This window comes from Etheostoma cragini, chromosome 8, assembly GCF_013103735.1.
Source record: "Etheostoma cragini isolate CJK2018 chromosome 8, CSU_Ecrag_1.0, whole genome shotgun sequence".
Lineage (NCBI taxonomy): Eukaryota > Metazoa > Chordata > Actinopteri > Perciformes > Percidae > Etheostoma > Etheostoma cragini.
This window is the reverse complement of record NC_048414.1, coordinates 7,566,735-7,576,853: the sequence shown is the minus strand read 5'-3', so window position 1 is coordinate 7,576,853 and position 10,119 is coordinate 7,566,735. Positions and strand designations below refer to the sequence as shown.

Sequence of the window (10,119 nt, the reverse complement as noted above, 5' to 3'; positions counted from 1 at the left end):
TAACCAAACTTATATCTTCATCTTATTATTTGTCTAAGATACTGAAATAGTACTACAACTGAAAGGACACCAGTAGTTCCAACTATGCACTCGGATTCAGCTAAAGCTACCCTTCCGTTGGGTGTCACACTGTTGAATTCCGAAGTGTGACAAATTAACAATACTGTCCTATTAATTGTGATGTTATTTCAATGCTGGTTAATATTTTTAGTAAGATGGTTTACTTTTGAATTATACTCGGCCAATTTAGCATGTTTTCACTTTTTTCTGAATTAATTATTTGTACGGAAATGTTTTTATCTGGGTAAAGAACAGGCTTTGTCTATTTGGATTCGCCTACAGTGTGTTAATCTGCATCTCTTTGAATTACTGCGTGAACAGATTCTCACAACATGCATGTCATGGATATGTATAGGCTATGCATATCTTGTTTACCATGCAAATATGTAGGCTAATTCTCATGTATTGATGGGGCAATTGAAACGTGCTGTACGCCTAATTTCAGTGATTTGCATGATGCCAGTAACATTTCTTATTTACACCACGACCCATAGAAATAGGGGATTATATGCAAATATGCCTGCGCCCGCTTTGACAGATGGCAAGTCACCCACTGTGTTAAACGGCATAGATTGGGGCCAGTGCTGCTGCGTGTAGCCAACTACACTGTTTTCATTCAGCAACATGCAGGAGTCCAAGGCAGCGTGGCACACAGCCCTTTCTCCAATATCTGCACAACGTCTGTGCTATTCAAATATATCTCCACCTGGGGTCAGGGTATTTGTGCCAGTTAGAATATTTCTCTTAAAGTCTGCGTTTTAATGCTATATGCATAATAACCCTAAATAAACATTTTGTCCAGGGCATGAAATAACTCATTTTGTGTTTTCCTTTTGAGTTCCAGTGATTCCTGTTTTGCATGTAGTTTTAACCACAATGCGCGTCCACGAGCCCAGGTTCGCTTTTTTGCATCTCGTCAAAACAAAGCGGGGGCGAGCCAATGAGCGAGCGAGCGGCTGCGCGTGCCTCATGAATGATTCCCCCTCCAAAACACCAAAGCACAGCAGGTCGGACCCTTCATCCGCCTGCACCCTGATGCCCGTGTGGGTGCGCCGACCGGCGGGGAACAGTGGAGGAGCCAGCCGCTGAGCCCGGACAGTATACACTGCTTGTTAGTGCTACATGACCGTTTCATCCCGTCAGGAACAACACGACAGGATAAAGGCACGGTGAGTGCAGGCTACAGTGGGCGGGCAGAGACGCATGACAATATGCGGGACTCCAACTTTGTGACCATTATCATACACTTTCTATCCATAGGTGGACTTTATGACGCATCTGTGCCCGTCTGTGTGTGCCCACAAGACAGTCCCGTTGTTTACTGTGCTACTTTGCCTTATTCTTTCGTCCACGCTAGTAGAAAAAAATAGAAAACCCTCCACGTACGCACGAATGGCTGTACATTCCTCCCTGTAGGATAAACGTGGACTGTTGATTGCGTGTCTGGACGATTGGCTATCGTGTGTCGAATAAACATGACGGGGCAGTTCAGTGCGATATCAATAGGCCAGAAAAGCAATGGAGATAGATATTGGAAGTGTTATCGATCTGACTGTAGTCGCCCCAAAAAGGAGGAGGGGTGAACAAAAGCAGAAATGCCCAGACTGGCGTGGCATGGTATGTCGGGTAGACAGTGTGTAGTCTGTCTCTGTTCCTCTGGCTGAGATGTGATCTTACTGTGATGCAACTCCAACCAAATACTCCGGAAAACGCACCATTCACCCATTTTATACTTGCATGCAGGGTGGCGAACGAGGCTCGTGTCGTGTCTTTGTCTGTAGAGTGACAGCCCAGACTGTTGTTCTCGCCTCTGACCAGGGGATGGTGCTTTACTGTGCCCAGCATGTTTCTATGGGTAGACACCCAAATAGACAAAATACTGTACTGTCATACAGGCTCTTTGGCCTTTTACAGGAATAATTCCCTTCACACGAATACTGTACATGCACACACATGCACTTCCCCTTTTTTTCCTCTGATGCAACGCGTGTGTGTGTGTGTGTGTGTGTGTGTGTGTGATTATACGGTTAGGGTGGAGCTAAACACTTAGTGAGTGTTGAAATAACAGAATAAAGGAAATCTGATTTCACACTACAACTCCCCTAAGGAGACAAATGTGTTGCTTGGGTTTCTCCTGTACCCCTGCGACCGTAAGTTTTACTTTAATTTGTTTTGTCTGTGTATTCTAGTGCTTCAGTGTTAGTGTTCCTTGTTTCATTCAATGTCTCAAAGCAAGTGGTAACAGGAGTATCATGAGAGCCTCAGACATTTTTCCCTGATGCCTCACACAGCTGCGTGATCCACTTGTGATCCTGCCGTATGGTTTATGTGCCTTTGATGGTACGTTTACCTTCAGTCAAAGCTTAATAACCATTGCTTCATCATCTCCTTTCTATATATTCAGATGCTTGATGGACTCAGGCGGAGGCACGCCTCCCGGCCCTCCTCACGACCCCTGTCACTCAACTTCAGCACCTTCTCTGCCCCTCCCCCCAGCCCAGACATGGAAAGCAGCAGTGAGCATCCAATCAGGAGGTGAGGCTTAGTTTCTGTGATTAAAATTTAACAACACACAGCATCCTGTAAAATGCATGAAATATAAATTAGCATTTATTCAAAAGACTCTCACAAAAGATTTCATTAAACGGCTGAGCTTTGCTTGCAACACTTGACCTAATGATAATGATCTCCTGGTGGGATGTTTGATTGAGTTTGTACACTTGCTTTTCATGTTTTCTGAGTGAACGTGGGCGTGTGAGGGGGTCTGTTGTTTACTGCCGTGCTGTCAGCAGAGAGTTTCTGGACTGCGTGGGTTTGAACTCATCATTTCTTCTTCTTCAAAGTGCTAGTTTTCACCAGTTCCTCCTGAAAATGTGCAAACAGCGTTTTCTTTATTTTATTTAAACTCACATCCCAAAGTAAGTTAGGATTTAAAAGAATCCCCTCTTTTAGATGGGAGATTGTGTCATGTAGAGTGACAGACAACAATGTTAATTGCTTAGGCATTTACTGCCTATAGCAGATATATCATATCAGTATACAGTATGTTGGCCAATAAGTATTAAGAACTGTATGTACATAAATCCCAAGGACACATTTTGATAGTTTTGTTTCCATTACATAGTTTGTCCACTAGAGAGCCCTGACAAGTTAATTTTTCAAAATGTCCCGCTCAGTACATTTAGTACATTTACAGTAACAAAATTAAAAATTATGTTAAAACTGATGAGTAGATCGATACCACTCATGTCTGTATGGTAAATATAAAGCTGCTGCAGCAGCCAAGTAGCTTAACTTGGCATAAATACGGCAAAGAGATGGAATCTGCTAGTCTGAGTCTTTTAAAACATAGAAAAGACTAAAAGTGTGAAAGCCACCTACGAGGTTATGTGGCTAATCTCTTAATTGTCAGTGCTGGGTCAGTCATTACAAACTCTGTCTTTAACTTTTTTCTTCATAAGAGATTATAGCTGGGCAATATATAAATTATATATTGATATGGTGTTATGAGACTAGATATTGTCTTAGATTGTGGATCTGACATAGGTTTAAACTGTTAAAAAAGGGTTGAAGAATCTCATTGTTAAAATATTTTGCAAAATCACCAATATTCAATCCTACAATATTGTCATAATATCGCTATTGAGGTATTTGGTAAGTTATTTTTTATCTATATTGCCCAGCCTAACTAGAAATCCCAACATTTCTAAAGGCACCAAACATGACAGGTTGGATTTGGGGAAATATATCCATAAAGATACACAGGACATCCAGAGAATGTCTGATGGGTCCTGGGTTTGAATATTTCATTCAGTGTGAACATCATAGTTGAAATAAGCTGATACACATCACATACAGTATGTGATCCTTTCAGACAGTGTAGAATAAAAAAAAAAAAACGTTAAATATCTACGTAATTATCAGCTTCAAAGATCCAGTATCGGTCGGGCTTTAGTCTCACACATTGCTCCTTTTTTTGTTAGCTTTTTTTGTTGTCCTGCACCAGCTGTGATGAAAAAGAAAGAGCAGGAAAACCTTCTTTATTGTCCCACATTGTGTCACTGCTTCCTACCCCTGTTGTTGTTGTTGTTACCATAATAAGCTGGGCAACTTCCTCCTCCACCTCCTCGCTGTACACTGACAAGCACAATAAAGTCCCAACTGTTTCAGTCTGCTTACACTGCAGTTCCTCTGGCATCTGTGCTCTGCATACATATTCCTTTGCATCAATGATTATATTGTATTGAAAGAGAAGCAGAGAAGGAGGACAATTCTGCCCAAGTGCATGTGCTATAGTTTCCTCCTCTTCTGAGACCTCGAGCAGAGCTGTGGCCCACCTCTCACATTGGCTCCACCCATGCTGCTCTTAACGTGCTGCCCCTCTCTCACCATACATCATTCTGTCCTACTTCTCTTCTCCTCTGTCACCGGCTGCTCTTTCTATTGTCATTGGTTTTTTTCCCTCTCTGCATACTTTATCCCTCTCCCAGACTCATGCTGCTAATGTTCTCCCCTCCAGCTATCTCCTCGTGTTTCTTCTCTGTGTCTCTCTCTGTCAGCAAACAGCCTGACCTTCTTCCTCTCTTGTCCACTACTTAGTGCATACTCTTGTTTCTTTCCACTTCCTCTATATCTCCCTCATGAGGACTCTGCACCGGCTGAAGTTGATGAGCTCTCCCAGCCTCAACGAGCTGGGGAAAAGCGAGAAAAGTTCACCAGAAGACAGAGGTGAGAAGCAGAAGAGGGCAGGAGCCAACGCCACCTGGAACAGGTATGCCAAATACAATTGTGGTGTCTCAAATGCATTTTGAACAATTATTTAGACAAGTTTGTGTGTTTGCTGTGTTTCAGCATCCACAACGCTGTCATCGCGGTCTTCCAGAAGAAAGGTTTGGCAGATAACGAGCTCTACGTCCTCAACGAAGGTGTTCGGTAAGTTTAGACAGAAACAGAAACAGCCACACACATTCACACAGTACGGAGAAAACATCGTTATTTTAGACTGTTGATGTCATGTTGTGCTATAATTAGTATAATTACTGTCTGTCCTACGTTTGCTGGCTGGACATTTTCTTGTGAATGAGTTTGTTTGTGTACTGTATGTGGGTATAAGGAGTCATGTGGCCATGCCAGATATCTCATTATCTTTTCAAACCAGACCCATAACTTCTATCCCATCAGCCTCCATTACAGCCCAGTAAACATATTTACATATACAGAAAAACCACAAGGAAGTTAACACATTTCTTCAACTAGACAAGAAACTGTTGCTTATAACTCTGGAAAAAAAGGGTGCTTAGTAGATTTACTTCCTTTGGTTCTATTTCATAAAATTACACATGTAATGAAGTTAAGTAATTAATCGCAGGTGGTAAACTCCTTATTCACACATAAATGATAAATAAATACTGGCAATACTGTCCATCCTGTGATTATTGATTGTTCTGTTTGAGTCATAAAATGAAGCAATAGCCACACATTTGTTTCCTCAGGCATCTGTTAAAGACTGAGCTGGGGTTTTTCTTCACGGAATATCTTCAGGTAATGCACTTTTAATATTGAATGAAATAGGATTTGGATTAGTACATGGCTGCAAAACACCATTCAGATGAATACAAGCGGTGGTGTCTCAGATATTTCTATTTAATGGCATCTTTTCACTTTATTCCACAGAACCAGTTGCTTACAAAAGGCATGGTCATTCTTCGAGATAAAATAAGGTTCTACGAAGGTATGGCTAACTGGAGAAATTGTCGTAATACATTTTGTGGTCTGTCCACATGAATTAAACTTGAATCAACTGTCTCTTTAACCACTTCCCGTGTGACTGATGTAGGTCAGAAGTTACTCGACTCTCTGGCAGAGACCTGGGACTTCTTCTTCTGTGATGTTCTCTCGATGCTGCAGGCAATCTTCCATCCAGTTCAGGTACACAAATATCTTAAGAGCCATCTGGTTTTTGTCTTTGCTGCACGCAGGATCAACAACCTTAAGTAATTAACCTTCACTTGATGGTGATAATTATTGCTCACTTCTGCTGTTTTCTGTGTCCTTATTGTGTGCAGGGTAAGGAGCCCTCAGTGCGACAGCTGGCTCTGCTTTACTTCAGAAACACCATAGTTCTGAGCGTAAAGTTAGAGGACGCCCTGTCTCGACCTCGGGCCCGCGTGCCCCCGTCTGTTACACAGATGCTGCTTATTCTACAGGTAGGCCTGCAGGCCACACCTAAAGCCCTGTTTCCTTACCCAGTTTTTTTTCTTTCTGACCAAACAAGTCAAAACAGCATCAAATTATGTTTTTTTTTAGCTTTGCACATGGTCAATAATCACATAAGGGTGAACCACTATCCCAGATGATAATCACCTGCAGTTTTGCATCTTCGGTCGAGCTCCAATGTAATGTCTAGACATGAATATGCACACATCTTACTGAATGGCATAAACTAATGACCGTTTTCATTATCAGTTGATCTGGAATTATTTACATTTTATCAACAACTTCAAAAATGATCAAATTATTGCCAGAAAAACCTTGTACACAGGTTTCTGATTCTGATTTTAGAGTGACATTTAATTGTTGTTCATTCCCATTGCTTTTATGCTTTATTGTACGATACTAATATTTTTGATTGTTTCTTAGTGTGTGACCTACCTTAAAAAACAAAGTTATTCAATTTATACTGATATGAGTCAGAGAAACGCACCACATTCTTACGTGTTAGAATCTGCAAGAAGAAAATGTTAGATATTTTTATTTTATAAATGGCTTATTCTATGAATTAAATATCCAAAGTATCATCTATTAGTTTTCCCATGGTCTTGTTTGCTTAAGAACCAAGGGTTAGGGTTAACTTTAGCTTTTTCTTCTATTGGTGTGACTCTGTTGCCTGTCTCTGTCTGTTAGGGGGTCCATGAGTCCCGAGGTGTTAATGAGGACTACCTGAGGCTCGAGTCCTTGATTCAGAAGGTGGTCTCCCCCTACCTGGGCACACACGGGCTTTACTCAGGGGATGGTGCTGAGGACCATTGCTGTGTTTTGGGTGAGAAAGTGAATTTAAAAGCAGGGTAATGGGGGCCCGAAAGCTCAGTTGGTAGAGCGGGCGCCCATATATGGAGGTTTACTCCTCGATGCAACAGGCCCAGGTTAGACTCCGATATGCGGCACTTTGCTGCATGTCATTTCCCCTCTCTCTCCACTTTCATGTCTTCAGCTGTCCTTTCAAATAAAGGCCTAAATATGCTTTAAAATAATCTTAGAAAAAAACGTGTCTGACGAGTGACATAAATTAAACACCCTCCCGACTTTTTTCTTGTCTTTTAGAGAAGCGTTTGCCGTGGGGCTGGTCCAAGTCTACGGATCAACCATCTAAAAACCCTGTGGTACGATCAAAAAGCTACAATATCCCTCTGCTGCTGACCCCTGTGGCCGAATATGACCCAGATGCCAGCTCTGTTGGCAGTGGGGGAATTCGGCGCCACTCGGCCTGTGAAATTATAACATGCCTGGAGGAACAAGGACTGGCCTACGCTGACTTGGCCTCATCTGAACTGTCTGGCCCCGCCTCAAACAGGCTGTGCGTGGGCTCTCAGTTCAATGGTATGTCACAGATCGAGATGTCTAAAAGAAGAAAAAAAATCATAATGTAATAATTTATAATAATCCAGTGCCCTTTCATTTACAGGTATTGTACAAGCGGGAGCGAGTGTCATAGACTTGCCTCTTTCGTCTCCTTGTATCCTTCCACTTCATTCCTCAGGAGCCCTGCACGGCACTGAGGCTACAACAACAATGACTGATCTAAGTAAGGGTCCATCCTCCACGCCGCCCAGTGAATCATCCAGCCCTGAAACCATTATTGGACAAGTGCTAGAGTCTGCAGACTCAGACTCAGATGGGATCTTTATTGATTTCCCACCTCACTCCTCAGAGGCTATGGGGTACTGCCGCGAGAGCAGGCAGAGCACTGTGTAGCTGTGGTTGCCTCTAGGAACACACACACACACACACACACACACACACACACACACACACACACACCTTTTCAGAGTGTACGTTGAAAATCTGTGGGACAGATTTAAGATCAAACTACATTTCATTAAGATGGTACCATCTTCCTTTTGTTATGAATCAATTCCAGTTGCTTTCACTGGTGAATGAAAACCTCACGACTTTAACATGTAACATGAAAAACATGTTTGTCCAGCTAATTACAAAGCAAACACCAGTGGAATTATTATTATTAAAGGACCTCAATGTTTTACCGGGTTTTTACTTTGAAGACACGTAGCTGTGACTTTATCCAAGCTTTTTATCCTGAGCTTTCAACTAGTTTCATGAACCTAAATAAATCAGTTTAAGGCAGAAGTCTGGTGATATTCTATATTTTTCTCATAGAGAACAAATTCCATGAAAAGATCAAAGTCAATGATCAATTGATCCCTGTAAGTTTGCTTCTGTAGCCAAAGCCTGATTAATTTTCATCTACTGCCAAAGACCTCAGTTTTGTCCAAAAACTACTAAAACACATTAATGAGCCACATAGTTGCACTAACATGTTTCTTCTTTTGGATGAACATGGGCACTGTAGTTTATTTTGACTCAATCCCACATAAACATTGCTTGTACTGTAAATACTCAATAAATCAACAAATGTATAGTAATCTGTGGCTGGATATAGTCCCCAACAAATGCAATACTTACTCATGTTTAAGTAACTTATGTTAAAAACTCCAGTGCTCAGCACTTTAATGGACTTATTTATCTTGCATTTTCAACTATATTATTGTGACCCATTTTAAAGATGTTTATCTTTAGTGTAAACAAATGGGTTTGGAGCTGAGACATTCTGGGGAGGTTAGAAAGTATTGAGAGATGGAGTAACACATTGATGTTTTTGGTCTTTTCATGAGATTTGTTGACAATATCAAAAATATACACTATAGATGATATTAACCCAAAAAGGAGCATGTAATCTTTCAACTGGGGTTAAAATCACCAAAACTGGAGTTATGAGGTTTAGTTTCTTACCTCTACTGGGGGAAATGGCTGTTAAAGCCACCTTTCCATGGAAAAGTTACAAAGTTAACATATTTATCATGGATTTTTTTGTATTTGTGTATTTTAAATCTTGCAACTGTTTACGCTTCGTTGTCTGCCCTTTTGGCAGTAACACAGTAATGAGGTCTTCTGCTCTCTCTTTTGTACGACATCTTATGAAAATGTGGACTGTTGAATTGTTTTCATTGTCAGCGGCGGCTATAGAGGTCTAATGCAAACTTTACTTCTTAGAGCAAACTTCAGTGTGACAGCCTTTGCTTTTCTGTATTAGCTCTGTACAGCAGGACTTTAAGGAATGACAATGTTTTATTGTTTACATTTGATAAAGACATGAACATTTTGACTGAATGTCGTCTCACACACTGTATTTTGCACCACCACTACCTTGTAAATAAAAATGCATTGTTGGTTTTTAGGACAGCTAGATAGTGTAAAGTGAGCTTTTACCTTTAAATGACTTGAGATTTTAATAAGGGCTTTTTAACTGAATCTTTTTCAAACGATGTTTCACCTCAAGCGTTTTGTACTTTACTTTTTTTGACAATCTATGATGTCTATGAAGTTGTACTTTGTATTAATTTGTTATACTAGCCCAGTAAAAATTAAATAAATTTGAATAGAATTTAAAAACATGGGTTATCGCCTTCTATTCTAAACAATGGATTCATTATAAATAGAATGTTTTCTTATTCATATTGCCATGTGTATGAGGTTGGTCAATAAGGGGGATCTACAGTTGCAGCTGGATTTAGTTTTACCGTTTGTCAAGCTCCATTAAAGGTCCTATGGTATGAAAACTTTACTTTTTTTAGTTTCTTTTACTACTAATATACTTTCCCCTAGCCTGCCTATGGTCCCCCAGTGGCTAGAAATGGTGATAGGGGGAAACCGAGCTCTGGGTAACCTGCTTTGCCTTTGAGAAAATAGGCTCGTTTGAGATGAACTGCGCCTCGCCTGTAAAGTGGACGAGAGCAGGCGGCAGCAGCGGGGGCGGGGACAAAA

The 10,119-nt window shown here is 41.0% G+C and overlaps 1 protein-coding gene across 2 annotated transcripts; it reads left to right on the top strand.

The window, feature by feature from the left end:
* The first annotated feature begins 974 nt into the window (after window positions 1-974).
* On the top strand, window positions 975-9,465 carry prr5a (proline rich 5a (renal)). Of its 2 annotated transcripts, XM_034879926.1 has the most exons (12): window positions 2,132-2,210; window positions 2,465-2,595; window positions 4,706-4,831; window positions 4,912-4,992; window positions 5,553-5,601; window positions 5,734-5,791; window positions 5,897-5,988; window positions 6,126-6,266; window positions 6,964-7,099; window positions 7,381-7,656; window positions 7,742-8,049; window positions 8,082-9,465. In XM_034879926.1, the coding sequence occupies exons 1-11, from the start codon at window positions 2,175-2,177 to the stop codon at window positions 8,029-8,031; spliced, it is 1,416 nt and encodes a 471-aa protein (XP_034735817.1). In that variant the 5' UTR covers window positions 2,132-2,174; the 3' UTR covers window positions 8,032-8,049; window positions 8,082-9,465. The 2 variants fall into 2 exon arrangements, with proteins under 2 accessions (XP_034735818.1, XP_034735817.1); XM_034879927.1 differs by lacking the exon at window positions 2,132-2,210 and adding an exon at window positions 975-1,229 and having other exon boundaries at window positions 7,742-9,465.
* The last annotated feature ends 654 nt before the right edge of the window (window positions 9,466-10,119 follow it).

Excerpts from the sequence above, each read along its gene's own strand:
- prr5a (XM_034879926.1), top strand. The coding sequence starts at position 2,175 with ATGTGTTGCTTGGGTTTCTCCTGTACCCCTGCGACC. Across the intron at positions 2,211-2,464 it reads TCTCCTGTACCCCTGCGACC|ATGCTTGATGGACTCAGGCG; the intron begins GTAAGTTTTACT and ends CTATATATTCAG. Across the intron at positions 2,596-4,705 it reads AGTGAGCATCCAATCAGGAG|GACTCTGCACCGGCTGAAGT; the intron begins GTGAGGCTTAGT and ends CTCCCTCATGAG.